This window comes from Strix uralensis, chromosome 9, assembly GCF_047716275.1.
Source record: "Strix uralensis isolate ZFMK-TIS-50842 chromosome 9, bStrUra1, whole genome shotgun sequence".
In the NCBI taxonomy this organism is placed as follows: Eukaryota; Metazoa; Chordata; class Aves; order Strigiformes; family Strigidae; genus Strix; species Strix uralensis.
Window position 1 is genome coordinate 28,322,839 of NC_133980.1, and position 18,268 is coordinate 28,341,106.

An 18,268-nucleotide genomic window follows, 5' to 3' on the forward strand; every position below is an offset into this window, starting at 1 on the left:
GCATGTGTCTGCTGTCTCTGACAAGTTTGCTCTCTTTTTTTTCTGCCAGTAACAGTAGGTGTGGTGAAAGAAGGAAGTTACCAGCCAAGAAATGAAGACCAGTCTTTAGTTATGCAACTAAAACTTCTTCTTAAAAAGGTGGGGCACCTTCTATTCTACTAGGTTTCCTTATTTTAAATATAGTTTGCCCTGGGGAGTGATTAATCAAAGACACAGATGGTTTGGTATCAGGCTGTAAGCAGCAATGTGACTACACGTGTTGAAACGAAGGAAATTATTGCGTGTCTATTTGTCTTTTGCAAAGAATGTTAAAAGGCAGCGAAGATTGTAGGTGTCACTGCAAGCCTGATAAGCATCTGGGCAGGGCCAGCACTTGTTTTCACGGGGCCCTACGTTGGTAGCCTTCACGACGATCCCTACTCCCCCCTGGCCCCCCTGCGTGCTGTGGCCCAGCATCCCTTCTCACCTACAGTCCCTGTCCCCTCAGGTGGAGGCCAAGCACAGCGCTGTGTCCTGGCAAAGGGGAGGTGCCAGTTTGAGTCAGTCTGGGCCTCCCTTGGGCTGCCAGGCGACTGCTGTCTTGGATGACACTCGCACATCTGGCATCCCCACCACGTTCTACAGAATCCCAGAATCATCTCAGTTGGAAAAGCCCTTGAAGCTCCTCCAGTCCAACCATGAACCTCACCCTGACCGTTCCCAACTCCACCAGATCCCTCAGTGCTGGGTCAACCCGACTCTTCAACCCCTCCAGGGATGGGGACTCCCCCCCTGCCCTGGGCAGCCCATTCCAATGCCCAACAACCCCTTCTGCAAAGAAATACTTCTAAGAGCCAGTCTGAAATCCTAATATCCAGTTTTCTTGCAGACCTGGTGGAATCTCATTAATCCAACTCTAATTCAAGTAGGAAAGGCTATTCTTTTTCCATGCTGGACAGGAGGAAGAAGGTGGCAGATGCAAAGACAACTGTCAGGGGCAAGGAAAGAAAGGCTGAAATTGGAGCTGGAAGATCTAGTGGCAAAAATTGGGAAGACGAGGGTGGTGGGGAATTTGTAACGGTGAGAGAGTGGAGTGGAAGAGCAAACAGGGATGACTACTGGATAGAAGTGTGGTGGCTTTGCCTAATGTTTTCTTAGCAAATTCTTCTAACATGGGCCAGGGAAAGGCAACATGGGGAGGATCAGAAACACCTCATTAAGCACAGGCTCCTTTTTTTTTCCCCCCGGTGATGATCCAATGAGGAGCTGAACTATTACAGTTCCCAGTTGCATTGTTGCTTCTTTGGTCCATGCTGTACATATGAAGGTTTTTGACTTTGCTAAATCTTGGGTGAATCCTTAACTCTGCCTGCTGGCTGTCTGCAGCTCCTTCTTGTTCAGACAAGTGTGTGCTGCTTGTCTGGTGCAGGCATGGATTACACCTCAGAGGCACAAACCCAGCCACACACAGAACTTTTTCACAAGCACCTTGAGCTCTCCATCCTCATGCAGCTTAGCAATGACAGTCTCACAGGACATGTGCCATGCTGTGATTCCATCTGGTAATCACACAGGCAAAAGTTGATTTTTATTTTGAAGAGGATAAACATTGAGCAAAGACACCAAGAAACTTCTGTGGAGTCTGGAAGCTGCAAGCTCCAGGAAAATGCTTTTTCTGATGCACTGGCAAAAGGAAATCCTTTGAAACATTGTTTTCCTTCCAGTTCCTTTCTCACCTCCACCAGTAATCCTAAACTCTGTCAAAATATTTTCTCCTTAGCAAGTCCTGCCAATGGTGCGAAGGAATCGGTCCAACACTGAAACATGCAAGATGAACAGAAGGCTTCTACCTATTGCAAAAGACATTTGAGAATCAGAGATAAAATGAGATAAAGAAATCAAGAGGGCCTTGCCTTTCTTCTCAGCACAAGAAGAGGTAACAATTTATTGCCTGAAGCTAAGCCCTCCTTGTTTCTTTTCCGCATCACTTTCCTCAGATTTCCATTTCCCATCTGAGATAGCTCATCCAAGTGGCTATCATTTCAATAGCTGGTACACTGGGACTGGCAGGCTCTTCCCTCTAACACTCAATCATCCCTCAAAAGACAATGATTTTGAGTAACCATTTTAGCATAAATTAGGCTGTCTGTTTACAGTGAACGTACCCAGGATGTCAGCACTGGAAATGCTGTCCACCACTATCCCATCCTGACATGAGGAGTTCAAATAACCACCAGTGTTTACAGATTACTTCCAGGTCTTGAATCCCGTTGACCAGTCTTCCACACCTGCCCCACACAACCTTCCTCAGCCACACACTAGTTAAAGATGGTAACAACTGACTCACGGCTGTTTGTTTGTTGTATACTGAAGTCTAAGCACAGAATACACAGGAATACTTCTTGGGACATCAGCCTTCGGACCCAGAAGTGATCCCATTGTGAGCTTTGAAACCAATAACAACTCAAGACAGTAAAAATTACTTCTTTTATCACACATAGAAAACATTTAAGATCAGAACTGGCACCAACTTAAGAACAACTTAACAAGATATAAAATAATTTTACATAAGAGAAGCATTCTGATACTAGCTCTGAGGTGTCAGCCATTGTTATTTCACACTCATTATAGAAGCATTTTAAACTGTGTTTGGTCACTGTGAGTAGAACCATTGTTTGAATCCGAGCCTTTTTCAGAAATGTTTCCTCCTTAGAGAAGCTTATGACAGCGATGGTCAGCTGAAAAATATTTTTTATATGCATCCACTGCATGAAATCTCACTGATTTTAACTAGTTTCCCGTGGGTGGAACATTTTCATGGAGATACTGGAGAGCCAAATCTGTCCACTTCATTTCTTGCTCTTTCACGGACTCGGTTGTGCCACCATTGTCTTGCTCTGGTTCAGGAAGCTCATTCTGAGAACAAAACAGAGGTACAATGCATTCCACACACAATACACTTCCTGAAAGGAGCAGGTTACTAAGACTTTGCATGGATAAATACAAAAATCCACACACGAGACCAAAGGGTGCATCTGAACAATACGTATCATACATACTGATCCACTTAAAAATATTACTAAGCCCACTTATGAACAATATTCTTTTGAGATTAATATGGTGCCTAATATGAAAGGTAAATTGGTTTTGCAGGACCCTGGGGCCTTGCTGTACACTCAGATTGCACATGCAGTGAAGAAGAAGAATATATATCAAATGCAAAATAAGTAAATAATAGTATGATGCCGTTGTTCCATTGGTCGTTTGTAATGTGTTTCTTTTGCTGTTGCCAGGAATACAGATTCTGCATTCATTATAGCTGTTATTAAGACAACTCATTCTGTAACATGTTACTTTCCTATGGCAGGTGAGAAATCCTTCCTCTTTCTACATGCTGAACTCAGGTGTGGCTGTGCTGTATCAACAGTAGAAGTCAGAAACCTGTACCAGGTGCAACACTGAGCTGCTCACGACCCAGTAAGGAGGAAGTACAGTTTAACTGAGATTTTGTTTTCCTTCCTTATATTATTTGTTCTCTGTGTTGCTGTATTGGTGCTATCACACAGAGTGCTTGTTATTCTGCCAGATACCATTTGGGCAAGAATTTTGAGTTCTAGGTCTCTGGAAATCCCAGCATGAGCTAAACAAAATTTTTCAGTTTTGAAAACAGCATATGATTTGAGCCCATTTGAGTTCATAGGAGTCTCTTGAGTGAGCACTGGATCAGATGCTCAGGACAGGCTCAAATACCACTTTACAGCCATTCTGTTTGCTCCTTTACAATGCCCCTGAGTAAGTCTCCTGTGAATTTGTGATGTTTTTTCTATGTGATCAGAGCCAATCCCATCCCTAGGGATCTTTATATCCACAGCCAGGCCTTTCTTTCTATTGTTAGTTGATGAGGCTTCCTGCTCTGAGGCTGCCCTCTGTATGTGACTGTAAGTAGCTCAAGAGATGGCTGTAAGGAAAGAAACAGTAACGTTTGGACACAAGGTAAAGGCAAATGTCATCAAGAAACTAGTCTATGATATTCAGCCTGTCTAATACAGGTTATGCCAAGCAAAGGGGGGTTTGGGATCTTGTATCTGAGGATTGCAGTTCTGCAAGATCGCTTCTACAAGCCCAGATCTTGGCAGGAAAACTTGTGTGCTGTATATATGGATTTTGGAGGTGTGTAGCTGCTCCTCGTCCTCTCTGAAAAGACAGTGGTGGAAGGGCTAAAGCTTGGGTCATGTCACTAGCAATTTGGTAATGTCTCTGTGCTAAAAGAAACTAGCAGTCCCCGGCTGCTTTGTCAGTGCTAGCCAGGCTAAAGCCTGTGTACCAGAGGGAATAAGGAAAGGGAAAACTCTCAGATACCTCTCACTTCCCTGGTAGTTTCAAAATGACTAAGGAAAGGTGTCAGTGTGGGAGATCTGAAGTTTCAGCTCTGGGCTTTGTGGGATCAGACGTAGCTTTTTTTCCCCAGCTGCACCTCTCTGGCCTGGTAGCTGTACAACAAGAAGTACACTGGCTGAAAAGATAGCTGCCATGCATTGGATGCAGTGCTACAAGCAAGAGTCCTACTGCGGATGCCAGTTCATTAGTTGCTATCCTTGAATTCGCAACGGCAACACTGTATCTGGAAAGACTGATTAGGAAGAGGTTTGGAAAATTTTCAGCTTCTTTTAATGGAATTTCAGAAAGTGGAAATAAAGTGTAACCAAGACTGCAACTGTCAGCATGAGACTGAACCTCTCTGTTCTACAAACCAACTGGGAAACCACTTCAAACACTAGTAACATGAAGGGGAAGCACAGAGAAGGGACAGTTCTACTCCTCCCTGATGCCAAACCCAGAATTGTGCGATGGGAAGGGCATTCCAGTTCCGAGGAGATTTGGGAACCGGTCAGGGGAAGACAATCATCCACGTCCTTATGTGCACACAGGAATGACTGGCATATAGGACAAGAAAAGAGTGAGTCAGATCCATCCCGGCAACCTTTTGTACGAATGAAGTGCACCACAAGCAATACTGTCTGTGCCATTTCTTGGAAGGGGCTGTGATAAACACACCAGCCTTAACTCAGACTGATAAGTAGCAATTCACCTACCAGAGGGATAGCCACATCCTCATACGGCAATTTATCTTCCCTCCATGCATCATCGATCAAATCCAGGATTCTGCCATCCCTTTGCACTTCGCTGTCCATCGTTGTAGCTGGCAAGTACAGCTAAATCTAGGACACAAAGCAGATACTATTTCTAACATCCACATCCCCAACCAAGGACCTGGAGTTTGGACTATAGGCTTGCTCCAGTTTTGATCCAATTTCTGTTAAGCTTAAGCTTTTATGGGAAACCTTGATTTTCCTAATCCACTCAAAAAGGGTTTTAAACACAAGAGAACTATTTCATCTGAAAAGAATGCTATCAAACTGAATTGCAGATTGATGTGTCAGAGATGAATACATAAAACTAGCCTGTTATTATTAATTATAGAGCTTTACATGTGTTTATAGCTACTGACCTTTAGAAGTCTCTTTTGAATGAGCTTGAGGACCTAGAGCTCCCCAGTCCCCTCTAATTGCACAGAACCGTTGCTTGTCGGTTGCTGCCTGCTTGCTTTCAGTCCCTCATCAGTGCTGTAACTCACCCGCAGCTTCACGACTCTGGCAAAGTCAGAACAAAGGATTTAATGGCACACAAAATGCTGCCAAATCCTGAAAACCAGGAAACTGGTGGAACAGGAGGAAGAAATAAGACCTGTCTTCCATCATTCCAGGGGTTTCTTGTGATCGTTTGGTTAGTACTCTGCCCTCCCCGAGATGCCACCTCACCCCTGTGTGACTCCTGCAGGACAGCAGCCAGCAGCAGGCGGCTCGATCGTGCCAGGTTTGGCGACTGACCGATATTTATTTAAGGCCAAACCAGGCTGGGGGCTCCGGGAGGCTGCAGGAGCCGGCTGGCCGTGCCTGGCTCCAGAGATACCCCTCGACAGGCCTTGCCTTTACACCCAGAGCGGTGGAGCCCCCAGCCGCTCCAGAGGCGGCCCCGCGCTGGGTGGGCACAGGCCTAAGCGCAGCGCAGCCCCGGTGACCGGGGCGATGCGACCCCCTACACCCCCGGTGCCCCCCCCTCTGCCCGGGCCAGGCGGCCCCTGCCCGCGGCCTACCCTGCCCTGCCCCGCCCCGGGAGGCAGCCTCGGCGCCGGCAGCGCGCAGGCGCAGTCCCCGCGCAGGCGCAGTGCTCGCCCGCCGCCTAGGCCGCGGCTTGGCCCCGCCGTTAGGTCGGCAGCGGCGGGGGGTGGGACGATGGACGGTCGGGCGGGGGGGAAGCCAAGCCAAGCTTAGCCAAGCCAGGCCAAGCTTAGCCAAGCCCGGCTCGGCCACCCGCCGTCAGTAACGGTCGCCGCCCGTCGCCCCCCGCGGCGGGGTCAGAGCAGCGGCCGGGCCGGCGCGGGGAGCCCGGAGCGCAGGTCGGCCCCGGCGGGTGGGTCGGGGCCTTATCCCCGGGGAGCGGGGCTGGGGAGGAGGGGATGTGTGGGAACACCCTGAGCGTCGTTCGGTGCCGGGGAGGAGTTAAAGCCCGGCAGGAGGAGGGCGCGTGTTCCGGTGGCTCTGCGGAGGGGACGCTGGCCCAGGTGGCTTCTTGCCCCGGCGAAGGGGCTGCGGCGGGGTGGTTGCCCCCGGGCTCCTGCCCGGCCTTACAGCAGCCGGCGGTGGCGTTGCTAGCGGCTGGCGAGCCCAGCCCGTCCTTACCGGCACTTTTGGAGAGTGCTTGCTGCAACGCGGGTCGGGCTTTCCTGTTCGTTGGCACCTTACTTCCAGCGACACTTTAAAATTGCACCCTACTGGGTTTTTTAAATGCCAAATAATCCTAATCTTTTCTCATGGGCAGTATTCTTAAGTCCTGCGTATTGTCACATTTTCTCCCCTTGACTCTACTGCTACATTTCATGAGTTGGGATGCTAAATCTTGTTGATTTTTAAATGTTTTATCTTTTTCGCAAATACTTCATTTTTTTCTTCCATTTCAGAAGCGACAGGCCAGCTCTTGTTGCTTCAGCTGTAGTTAATGAGAGATTGTTTCCTCTTCTGGTATCCATGTGGGTCTTGCTGTGCAGTCGCCTCTAACTTGCACATCGCCACTTGCAAGCTTGAGGGGTCAAAATATAATAGGAAGCCAACAAACCTGTTGTAGTATAAAACTGGCTAGAGGTTTCTGATTTCATGGCTCTTTCCCCAAAGGTGGGTAAGCTGGCAAGTACGCAGAGCTGGCAGATCCAGCCGTCTTACCTTGGGGGCCCTGCTTAAAGCCTGACAGAGGCAAGAGTGGCTGCTGCCTGGCTCCTCGGGGCTGCAGTGCTGTCAGTGCTGAACTGATCCCAACCTCTCACGAAAGGAGCTGCTGATAAAGGGCCTGGATTGCGCTCCGGATTCTCTTTCTGAATTTTAGCAGACGTTCTCTGTGGTGGACAATGAAATCTCTCTGCTACCCACTGAAAATCGATTCTGTGTAGGTGTGATTAGGATGAAACAGAAGAGCTGCTACAGGCTAATGTCCTCTGTTGCCACTTGGAGAAGTCTCTTGGAGTTCTGTCAGCAGCTCTGGGGATCTGCTTGTCTGCTCTCCTCAGCAGCTCTGCCATCAGCAGTACAACAAAGGTGTTCTGCATGCTGATTGAATTTTGCTAAGCACAGACAGGACCAAAGAGAGACAAAACACCGTATCAGAATAGGGATAGGATTTTTTTTTTCCCTTGGTGAAATACATATGTGTGTGGTTTAAAATACAGCTTAACTCCAGGGACAGGCTTTAATCTCTGGATGGTGTTTTAAAATGCTGTAGGAGCAGCATAGAAGCTCTGATGAAAGTGAAAGAGCAAATCTGAGTTTGCATTTCTGAGAGTCTCTGTGACCTACTCCCACTTTTGTTGATTGCTTAATAATGCCATATTAACCTTTGAGGAATGGTGTTGGGAGGATCCATCTCTAAATACTTGAGAAAGTGCATAGATGTTTTGGAAACAGAAGATTGTGTGAATACCTCCACAGAGTGAAACTGAAGTGTCGTTTTGTATCCTCAGGATGAGTTTAACCATTTTTCTGTTAGAGAGCCACAGTTTCATGGAGGAGCCACTGAAATAAATTCTAGCTTTTGGGTGTTCCATGGTAACTTTTTTTTTTTTAATTCTCCATTTTGCCTTTAATGTAAACCTTTCTTGCTTCACAAATACGTGAAACTTCTGTGTGTATGCACACATACATACCTGTGCTCATGACTTAAAGGATGTCATTTTTAACTAAGACAGTGTACTGCTACTGTAAACCTGTGCAACTTATTTCCATAGCTTAAGGCACCAGAGGAATTTTTGAAGAGTTAGTCCCATCTTAAAATTCTTACAACTGTATGAACTAGCAACGTGTCCTGAATGCATTTGTAAACTGTGTGGTCTCTTTAACCTAGTCTGTAATAGAGACTTGTGAGAGATCTAATTTTTGGATGGATTCTTACTGCTACTTGCTACAAGGTGCTTATAGTTTTCCTCTGAAGTGACAAATGTCCTTGTCAGAGGTGGATCTTGGGCTGGCCCGTTTGGAAGTCCCTGTGTGTCGCTGATCCTCCGCAGTTTGGTGCACCCAGGAGATGCGAGATCTGCCACTCCCAGCGTGTTGAGTTTGCCTGTTTGCTGAAGTTCAGATTCTCTTTCACTGCTGCTGTTTGAGTTATTCCATTTATTAGCTCACATGATTATATCACTGCAATTCGATAGCACTGAATGGTTGCACTGGGTCTTTTTTTTTTTTTTTTTTTTTTTGTAGAAAAATCTGTTTTCCTCTATTCGGCAGATATTTGGCTTGTAAGTTCATGAAGGTGACCATTGTTTTCCTCACCTGTAATTGTGTGCTAATTGTAATTTTTTTAACTTCTTTCCTCTGTGGACTTCTGCTTGTTCTGCAGTTGGATGGAGAAGTAGCCTTGTTCATACATTGCCATGAGTGACTGCTGCTTTTGTGTACTTTCCTAGCTGCTGAAGCCACCAGGATTTGGCAATGGAGGCTTTGCTGGAAGGAATGCAGAGAAATGGGCAGGGGAGGTATGTATGCAACAGTATATACCCATCATTCAAAATCATTTAAGTATTAATTTCCCTCTTATTCAGACTCAAATCCTCTGGTATCAGATGAAGCTTCTGTTGCTTAAATAAGGGCTTTGGAGTTTGCCTGCTGGTGGACAACCACAATGTGCAGTGGCCTTCAGCTGGTGCAGAAGCAAAGCCACTGGGTGAGATACTGTGCAAAAATTTAGTTTTAAATCTTCCTGAAAACCTTACATCTTTTTTTTTTTTTTTGTTGTCTAACATCAGGAGCAATAGTAATTAAAGGTGTGAATAAATACTTTATTTGTAACAGCCTTGCAAGGTTAATGAGACATGACTTTGTTATCTGTTTTTAATGAAAACATCTGATTATTTCCTGCCTGTATTGAAACTGCCGAGTCCCATTCGTCTCTGAAGAATCCTTAATGCTTTGTCTTAGTATCTAGACTTTTGGATCCCTGAGAGAGACTGTAGTGCCAATAATGCAAAAAAATGTTTTATGTGTTAAACAAGTGTGAAGCAAAAGTCACTGATGCCATTTTCATAGTCATCTTTGAGAATGTGACTCAAGTTTCCTGATACTGTATCTTCTACAGAGAACTGGTTGCAGAAATCAAGTTTAGACTTAGCTTTATATTAGCAGATGCTGTGAAGGAAATGTTCTTTCTCTGTGTAATAGCTGCTAATTTTTTGGTTAACTCACAGGACAGGGTGAACTTCAGATTTAACTGATTTTGGCTCCTTTAGGAAGTATTTCTTTCCCTATAGAAAAACTGCCAAGTTGTGAAGTGTGCATATGTCCTGGGGGAACAGAGAAATTTCAATCCCTTAACCTATTGATTTCCATTTCTTTTCAGTGCTTCCTGTTTGACAGGCAAATTAAAAGGGTAAAGATCATCGTGGAGTTCGCCGCCCTCTAGGGCTGTGTCTTGCAAGCTTTAATATTGTCCCTGGCTTAGCAGCTTGGGAAGTTTTAGAGGACTTAGTTGAATTGGCTTCAATAATTACTGCACCAAATTAGAAATTGCAGCGTCGCTAGGGAGCATGCTCTCCCCAATGGATTGCGAATGTTTTATTCTTCATTATCATGTTGTCATCCAGCCCCCTCTACTTGGGGGTTTGTCTGCATTTGTGATAAACTTCGGTTTTCAGGAGCTGATAGCTTGGCTGTGAGATTTCTCTGGTGACTGAAACTTGGTATAAAATGCCTCTGACTGGAGAGCAATTAAGATAAATACAAAATATGGATAAAGCGTGCTCTGGTTTACTTAGATAATGTATAGTACTGAGACAAAGGGATAAGTGTTTATAGGTGGTTGGGACCGTTCTCTGTATACACACAGACATTGAAAGTCATTTGTTCTTGCTGGGATTTTGCAAGTATTCTTTGCTGGTCATTGCCAAATTTAGGTCTCTGCCCAGTGATACAAACATACGACTTGTGAGATTCTGCATTAGAGAATGGGCTGAACACGTAAATATTAAGTCTATTTCTCTGCAAGCTAATTTGCATAGAGTTCAAAGCACTGCATATGCCAAGTTGGTCCTTTGGTGCAAGTCAGCTTGTTCTGCTGACTTTGTTGGTGGGGGACACTGGACCTGTGTTGGGTGGTGTCTGCTTTGTAACTTCAAGCTCTTTCCCTTCCAGCGGTGGGTTCTTGACTTCCTGTGAGGCTGAGCTGCAGGAACTGATGAAGCAGATTGACATTATGGTGGCTCACAAGAAGTCTGAATGGGAAGGACAAACACAGGCTTTGGAAGCTTGCCTGAGTGTTCGAGAGCAGGAACTTTCCTCTGCCAGGGCTGCTCTGCAGGAAAAATATAAGGAGGTACCTCGGGTTCATACTGTTTTCTGATTGGTGTCAACCTGTGTGTTTTACATGTTACAGTACAATATAAAGACTGAACCTGAATTTCAGAGTTTGAGTTTGCATGGACATGTGTTTTGGGTATTGTTTCATCAGTTCTGGTTGATTTATTTTTTTAAAATATTTAAATGCTAAGCCAGAATAAGAGGTTAACTTTAGCAAATAACTGTGCTAAGAAAAACTGGAGCCTGTTTCATAGTTGGAAGTCAGGAATAGTATTTACAAAGGAGCCTGTTGGAACAAGGTGTCCGATTCATAATTCAACCAGGGTCAAGTGATCAACTCCCTAAGGGTTGGTGGAAGTCCACAGATTGAGCTGTCAGAGTTCCTGGAGGGAACCCAGAGATGCTGAATCTGGATACAACAGTAACTGACAGCCCAGCAACCTGCAGTCATTGGTAGAAAAAACATTTGGTAGTGTAAACTACACCAGGATATTGCTGGGAGATTCCCCAGGGGCTATTTTATGCAGCTCAGGTTTTGTAGCCTTTAATTAAAGGCCTGGGGGAAGTGCAAAAAATCACTGTATCAGTGGAGAAGTATCAGTAAGTGAAGTTTTTGCATAGGATGTGGACCATAAACTTGTGCAAATGAACTGATCAGAGGAAACCAGCAGGAGTCTGGGTAGCTATATCTTAAGATCTAGCCACATTGACATTTTCTGAAAGTGTTTAAAATTTGTCTTTATATTTATAGCTGCTGTGTCCTATCTTTCGGCAGACTCATCGCTACAAATTGTGTTTTGGCAGCTCTCTGATGAAGTTGCTTTGATTTCTTGGGTCGAAAGCCAGCAGATAACTGCACAAGCAATTGGTTTTTTTGGGTGCCTGTACAAGTATACTACATCCTCAAAATTACCCAAGTATTGCTGTAGCTTTTAGTAATTTGATGTGGAATCTAGTAAAATAGAGAGAAATGTGACAGGTTGCAGTGACAGTGGGTTAAGAACTCTGTAGGTTCTTGTTAATATGGTCAGGTGTTTCTACTGGTCCGCATGGCAAGTTTTGGAATTAATGTTTTTTTTACAGAATTACTAAATCTGGAGTCATGCCATAGGATTTTCATTTGCAAGAACAGTGATTTTTATCATATAGGTTATCATTGTTATTATCAGTTGTGTTTTTGCAAGACACTTTTGTGAAATATTTACCACCAAAACCGAACATTGATTTCAAAACTGAACTGTAAACTGTGATTAAAGTTGCTACTGGAGTATACTCATGCTTTTGATTTACTCATATGAATTTTCTGTGGTGATTTCTTTTAATTTGTTGGCTTGTTGTCCTTTGAACCTGCAGTTAGAAAGGTGGCCACTCTGGGTTGTGGATAGAAAAAAGATGGGGGGGAAAAAAACCCCACAAACCCCAAAATGAGTCACAGGAGCAGTTGAATCAATGTAAGGGAAGTCTTCCCCATGAGTTTCAAAGCCCCGTTTCTTTCTTTATCCCGCTCACCTCCATGTGCTATTTGGAATCTTTGCTTCACCTGAGCATGGTAAGATAATGACATGGCCATCTTTTCTCTTGGTAGATGGCTTGAAATCATTATGCATGTTTATGAAGAATTTGTTAAAAAGAGCAGACAGAAATAGCCTTTTGACACAAGCCCAAACTGTCATCTTCATCCCCAAACTTGAAAGCCAGAAAGTGGCTCAAACCAAGAGGCCAGAACAGAAACAGTTCTGGCCTCAGCTTACCAAAGATTTAGGCATAGACTTAATCTGGTTCGTAGTGAGTGACCACATTGAAATAACGTGCAGTTGTTAATAGAATTAGGGTCTTTTAATAGTCATTTCCCGCTCCTACTATAATGTTTATTTATGAAATGAAAACTAATCCTAGTATCTACTGACAATAGAGTCCACTTCTATTGTTTTATTTATTTGGCTTTTAATTCTTCATTCAGGTTGGCATGTTGCGTCACCAGGTAGAAGACATGGAAAAAGCCAAACAAGACATGGTTAGAGAATATGAACAACAGCTGAAGAAATTTCAAGAGGAGGTGAGTTGCAAAAAGAGAAGATTGGTTTTTAGTTCCCAGTTGATATATGATGTGATAGTGAAATACTTTGCGTCATTGATTTGTTTAAATACCATGGTTTTAAAACTTCCCATTCTTTTAATGTTTGTGTTCTTACAGAAAAGAGCATTGAGTGTAGACAAAGTAATATTTTTATGCTTCATTAGGCCTGTTTTTTGCACTTCGGAGGAACTTGGTGACGCACTGAAAACTGCTGAAGTAGAAATGTGGAGTAGATGTATTGTTGCAGTTTTCATGTGTTAGACATCTGCAGAAGTTTACTGCAAAAAATGTCCTGGGTTCGCCCATTCTAGTCACAGTAGTGCTTATTATGAAGTTGCCATGGGTACAGGCAGCAGCAGTTTGCTCTTTCAGCATGTCATGAAATTAAAAAAAGGGTGGTGGTGTAACTGGCCTGGATTGTATGAAATCAAGAAATGAGAATGGTATGTAGGCTCATCTTCTTTTTGGCTCCATTGACTCTGAGTTTGTTGGTAAGGATTTTATTCTCTCAAGGCATATTAGTCTTAATACACTTAATAAAAACTAAATATACTTAGAAAATATTTTTCAAAAATAATTTCAGAGCTTTCATCTCAAAAAGCTTCTTATTCACCGCAAGGTGGTACGTGTGGAATGTCCTGCAGGTGATATAACAGCGTTCCGTGTTTATGCCTTAACTCCTTGCCTGCCTCCACTTGCTTGTCAGTAGCAGGAGTTAAGTGGCATGAACAGCCAGTAGAGCATTGACCTGTTTTCTCTGTAGGATTGGGCCTAGTTCATGCTTGCTGTAAGCCGTAAGTTAAATTAATTTAGTAGTCTCTGCTTTGACGACAGAAGGCATCTGTCCTCATTTAGAACACCTTACTGTTCAGTATGACTAACAGTCTTCATTCACTAGATGTTCCCACTGGAATTGTGGATAAGCTGCAAAGCAAAGCGGAGGTGCATTGGCAGATCTGCCTAAATTGCTAAGGCTAAAATACAGCGTGTGTGTTGTGGCCAAAATCGCAATGTGTTGGTATTTTACCCACACAATATTAATGTAGATGATCTTAAGCTCCAGTACTTCTCAGTCATCTGTTCTTAGTACTGTTTGGGGAAATTCTTTCTGTCTTGGTTTACCACCGTTACCAGTAAAATTACAGGTACAGTGTCCAACTCACTGAGATTGTTGAAAGAATAAACTTGTGCTATCTTCTGATGTGTTTGGCAAAAGATGCTCGTATATTAACTCTAAGCCTGTATGTCTGTCCATTCCCATTGAACATGCCTGGACGCGGGACTCTGGAGAACCTTTTGTGACCAGTGCACGAGGTCTTGATTCAGATGTTTTTTCTTCTCACAGTCCTTCTCTTCATCCATGGGCTTAACTTTCTCCATCAGTAAAACAGGAATGATGATTTCTCAGATTCATGTGACTTGAAACTTTTTATTTAATAGTTGAGTTGGGGGGAGCTCATCAGATGGAAAATTCCGTGCAAGCTCCAAGTGATTATTTGCACAGAGGGTCATTTAAATGTCAAGAGTTTTTTCCTCATTCCTGCTTCTGATACGGCTTTAGCATTCTAGCAGTAGGCGTAGGAGTGATATTTTCTGTTGGCATTCTCCACTCATTGTGAAATACATAGTGTATCTAAGCAGAAAATGACAGATGAAGTAGTGTTGATATTATGTATAATGGCAATTCTCAAATCTTCCTTCTCCCACTAAGCGGAAGAGTTCCAGTTCCCACCTGAGCTTCACAAGTGTATTTTAATCACATAAAAAATTCTGCCTCTGTGTAGAACTACCCGCCACCCCAGCTGTGGTGTGATGTGCCCCTCTGTGTGAGGAGATCAACCACAGGTACTGCCTGCTATTACTGTGGCTGGGAGCCACCTGTAGAGAGAGGTACCATGCTCTGGCTGCATTAACAGCTACATGTAAACCTCCATCTTATCAATATTTTAGTCATGTTTTAATAGTGGTAAGACAGAGGTCTAATTAGAGCTGCTGATGTCATGACTTCAGTGGCATCTTGCTACTCATATACAACTTGGCATATTTTGCAATCCTGTTCATATAATAGGCTCATTATACAAATAGAAGTCTTCGCTTGCAAGCTGTGTGGTCTTGATTAGGGGAATTGTTTGTGTGAAGCCATTTTGTGTGCCTTTTTTTTCAAAGTGCTGTTTAATTCTTGCCTTGGGGCCTTGAACAAAGTTGTCTCTTTCACTGTATTCCTTGCAGTTGTCCAGGCTGAGGAGGAGCTATGAGAAGCTGCAGAAGAAACAACTAAGAGAAGCTAGAGGAGAAGCCAACAAGAGACAAGGGGAGGACCAGTTTGAAATGAGCCGTCTGACCAGGAAACTGGAGGTATGTAGTGAAAAAGCAAGTGCTAACCAGAGTTTGTATATATTAACTGACTTTCTGGGCTTCACTGGTGACTGCATAGTCTAGTAGGGAGTGGACTATGAATCCTGCTTAAAAAGTACCCTCCTTCTAGTCTCCAGGTGTAGCTCTTCTCAGCTGCTTGTGTAATAAAAGCAGTTTCCTGCGTTGGGGCCTCTGAGTGCACAGGAGAAGCTATGCCGCTGTTCTTATTCTTAGGCTAAATAAAAGGAAGAAGGTGCTGGAAGAGTAATTAATTATGTGAATGGAATGAATTCAGTGTGGTGAAGTTGTCATCTCACTTCGTTGAGGAGGAGGGAGCTACACGTCAGACGTTCTCAACCCTGTCTCATCGTTTAATCTTTCTGCTATGCTGAGCTCAACCGCACTCAATTTTCTTCTACTGTACCCTGAAGATGTGGCTAACAAACACATCTGACTGATGTAGTGTCCAATTTCTGGAGCAGAGATTAGCATTAAAATTCTGTAGTTCATACTTGTCATCTTAGTGATTTCAATAGCAGTGTGTTTTGGAAGCTAAAGCCAGTCTGAATTGTTAAACCTCTGACAGCAAATCCATGAAACTAGCCATGAATCTGTTAGCACTTAACATTTGTAAACAGCAATAATTGACACTGACGTTTTAACTCAGGAGGGAAAGAAATACAGCAAGCACAGTATGTGAGGGGTTTTATACTGCTGAGTTGGTGCATCAAATGACGGGCTAATGGTTTCCCTGCTGTGGGGGAAGGTGCATGAGGATATGGTGGAGAGAGAAAGCAAACGTGGATATGAACTAGGAGGGGGCCTTATTGTCATGGACATACTGCTCCCAGCCACCCCTGCTGTCCTTGCAGGAGTTTCGTCAAAAATCACTTGACTGGGAGAAGCAGCGCTTGCTTTACCAGCAGCAGGTGGCATCGCTGGAAGCACAGAGGAAGGCTTTGGCTGAGCAGTCTGAGCTCATTCAGGTACAATTAATATGTGCTGAAAGTTTTTGTTTTGTTTGTGGCAGCAGGTGGGAGGGGAGGGAGGGGGGAAGAGGGAGAGACTAATGAAATCTCTCAGGCTTGAATCCAGTTTAGGTTGCCATTGAAATGACTTTTAATGTCCTAGTGGAATAAGGTTTACTTGTATGAGTGCTGTGTGGAGAAAAGATCTGGAGTCTGTCACCAGAGGCTGGATAGACCTTGCACAGCTCTCCCTGCCACCTCTCCGATTACGAGAGAAGATAGTAGGATGAAGCTTTCCCTAGGAGGCAGAGACCACAGCATATGACACTTTAAAATAGCTGTTACATCATGTCGTCTAGTTCAAAGCTGTGTACCTGCCAGTAGCTAAATATGTACCTTGTGGGTCCAGCTCAGAGGATGATGTTGGAGAACAGTCTTCCCCTGCGACAGATACTTCTGCAAAGTACTGAAGTAACAGCATTTTTTTAGCACCCCCCCCCCTTTTTTTTTTTTTTTTTACAGTCTCTTAAAGGCAAGAAGTAGTGGGGCTGCTGTTCCTGAAAAGCTAATCGTTCAGTGAGTTAGTGGTGCTGCAGCAGAGCAAGATGAATTGACCTAGAGCACAGCTGTGAAGTCACACTGACACAATCACAGCAGACACTGATAAGAAGCTCTTGCTGGGGGCTTTACACTTAATGGGCTCCTGAGTTGCTCTTGAGTGGAAGCTCCTGCAAGGAGGAAGTTTGTGATGACAGGATTGAAGCTGGCTCTGACAGGGGCTGTGTGAGAGGCTGACACTAGTAGATCTACAAATGCAGAGAGAGTCGTTGAGCAGAAGGTCTTGCTGCTCTGCTGTCTTTGTATCATTGATAGCTCAATTGTCTGAGAACAGATGTGTCCTTGGAGTGCAGGCTGGTATTCTGGAGTGCAGAGGAACTCTTCTTACTGTGCAGCAGAAAAACAGGAATTTGGGGAGATTTTTCTTAAGCAGTGTAAATGACTTAGGTGCATAGATACTGTGAACAGGCTGCCTGAATCCTCAATTTCTTTGAAAAGCCCAGCATGAAAGTGCTAAATTTTTCCCTTGGATGTTTCTATGCATTTTGTACGCTTGGATGTTTTTCTGACACAAGGTCAAGATGAGATCTGTGACCATGGAGTACTTCCCCTTTCTCTTCTTCCAGCTGGTTTCCCCTCATATCTTTCAGTGCAGCTTAGGGAAGCTTGGCATTCTTACCCAGTGATGAGCACCTTCCTATAACACCTGCAGCCTTTAAAGTCAACAGGTGAAACTTGGAATTCATTGCTGTCCTGCATGTTCAGTGGCTGGAAAGAAGAGATAGGTTAAATGTTTTCTTAATGCAGAAATAAATATTCAGGTAGTCTGGTACTCCAGTTTCATGGGTGGAGAAAGGCTGTACTTTAAACTCTTGCCCCCCCCGATTACATTTTCTGTCATGACTATTCAAATAACGAAAAGACTGTAATCAAAATTATACCATAGTCTTCCAAATGCACAGTTCCTATAGTTTTCTCAGTTATGAGGCATTATGTGTCAGGCAATAAATCAAGGCATGTGGTGATTCCAAAGCTGGCAGGAATTGCTACTCTTAGAAACTGGGAGTAAAAGACTACTCAAATATTTTGTTTCAGCCCTTAAAAATTGTAAGGTACTATACAAAAAGGGAATATATGAAGCAAATATTCTTAGAAGCTTATATGGGAGCTGGCTTGTTAAATTTCACCAGCTAACTAGGTGGAAAGAAATGCTGTGAAATAAACTATTGTGCCTACAAATAATAGAGCATATATTGTTTGCTAGTCATATGTTCTTATAACTTTTTTGTCTGCCATTAAAACAATGAAACATTCAAAGTGAGCATTCTCACAAGCTGTTGGAACCAGATATTTACTGCATAAAGCAAAACATAATTGACTGTTAACACCCGTTCGGTTTTTGATCTGTTTGATGGTTGTGGGTTTTTTGTATTGTG

General features: G+C 43.8%; 2 protein-coding genes across 15 annotated transcripts in view; one reads left to right on the forward strand and one right to left on the reverse strand.

Annotated features, from left to right (window-relative positions):
* Positions 1 to 18,268, forward strand: part of CEP63 (centrosomal protein 63) — a 43,175-nt gene that overhangs the window by 13,481 nt on the left and 11,426 nt on the right. For 2 of the 11 annotated variants that reach the window (XM_074877962.1, XM_074877971.1), the window contains exons 1-6: positions 2,676 to 3,456; positions 8,923 to 9,058; positions 10,710 to 10,890; positions 12,835 to 12,930; positions 15,181 to 15,306; positions 16,179 to 16,292. In XM_074877962.1, the coding sequence (XP_074734063.1) occupies positions 9,015 to 9,058; positions 10,710 to 10,890; positions 12,835 to 12,930; positions 15,181 to 15,306; positions 16,179 to 16,292 (561 nt within the window). In that variant the 5' untranslated portion in view covers positions 2,676 to 3,456; positions 8,923 to 9,014. Of the gene's footprint in view, positions 1 to 49; positions 139 to 1,759; positions 1,916 to 2,675; positions 3,457 to 6,304; positions 6,451 to 8,922; positions 9,059 to 9,199; positions 9,247 to 10,709; positions 10,891 to 12,834; positions 12,931 to 15,180; positions 15,307 to 16,178; positions 16,293 to 18,268 lie in introns of those variants that run through there. The other 9 variants (XM_074877964.1, XM_074877963.1, XM_074877965.1 and 6 more) reach the window with 9 other exon arrangements.
* Positions 2,448 to 6,259, reverse strand: ANAPC13 (anaphase promoting complex subunit 13). Of its 4 annotated transcripts, none has more exons than XM_074877977.1 (4): positions 6,134 to 6,259; positions 5,489 to 5,630; positions 5,073 to 5,198; positions 2,448 to 2,895 (listed from the first exon to the last, which is right to left on the reverse strand). In XM_074877977.1, the coding sequence occupies exons 3-4, from the start codon at positions 5,169 to 5,171 to the stop codon at positions 2,770 to 2,772; spliced, it is 225 nt and encodes a 74-aa protein (XP_074734078.1). In that variant the 5' UTR covers positions 5,172 to 5,198; positions 5,489 to 5,630; positions 6,134 to 6,259; the 3' UTR covers positions 2,448 to 2,769. The 4 variants fall into 4 exon arrangements, with proteins under 4 accessions (XP_074734078.1, XP_074734079.1, XP_074734077.1 ...); XM_074877978.1 differs by lacking the exon at positions 6,134 to 6,259 and adding an exon at positions 5,799 to 6,070; XM_074877976.1 differs by lacking the exon at positions 6,134 to 6,259 and adding an exon at positions 5,725 to 6,070.

Coding starts and splice junctions, on each gene's coding strand:
- ANAPC13 (XM_074877977.1), bottom strand. CDS start 5,171: ATGGACAGCGAAGTGCAAAGGGATGGCAGAATCCTGGATTTGATCGAT. Junction 2,896..5,072: donor AGGATGTGGCTATCCCTCTG/GTAGGTGAATTG, acceptor TTTTGTTCTCAG/AATGAGCTTCCTGAACCAGA.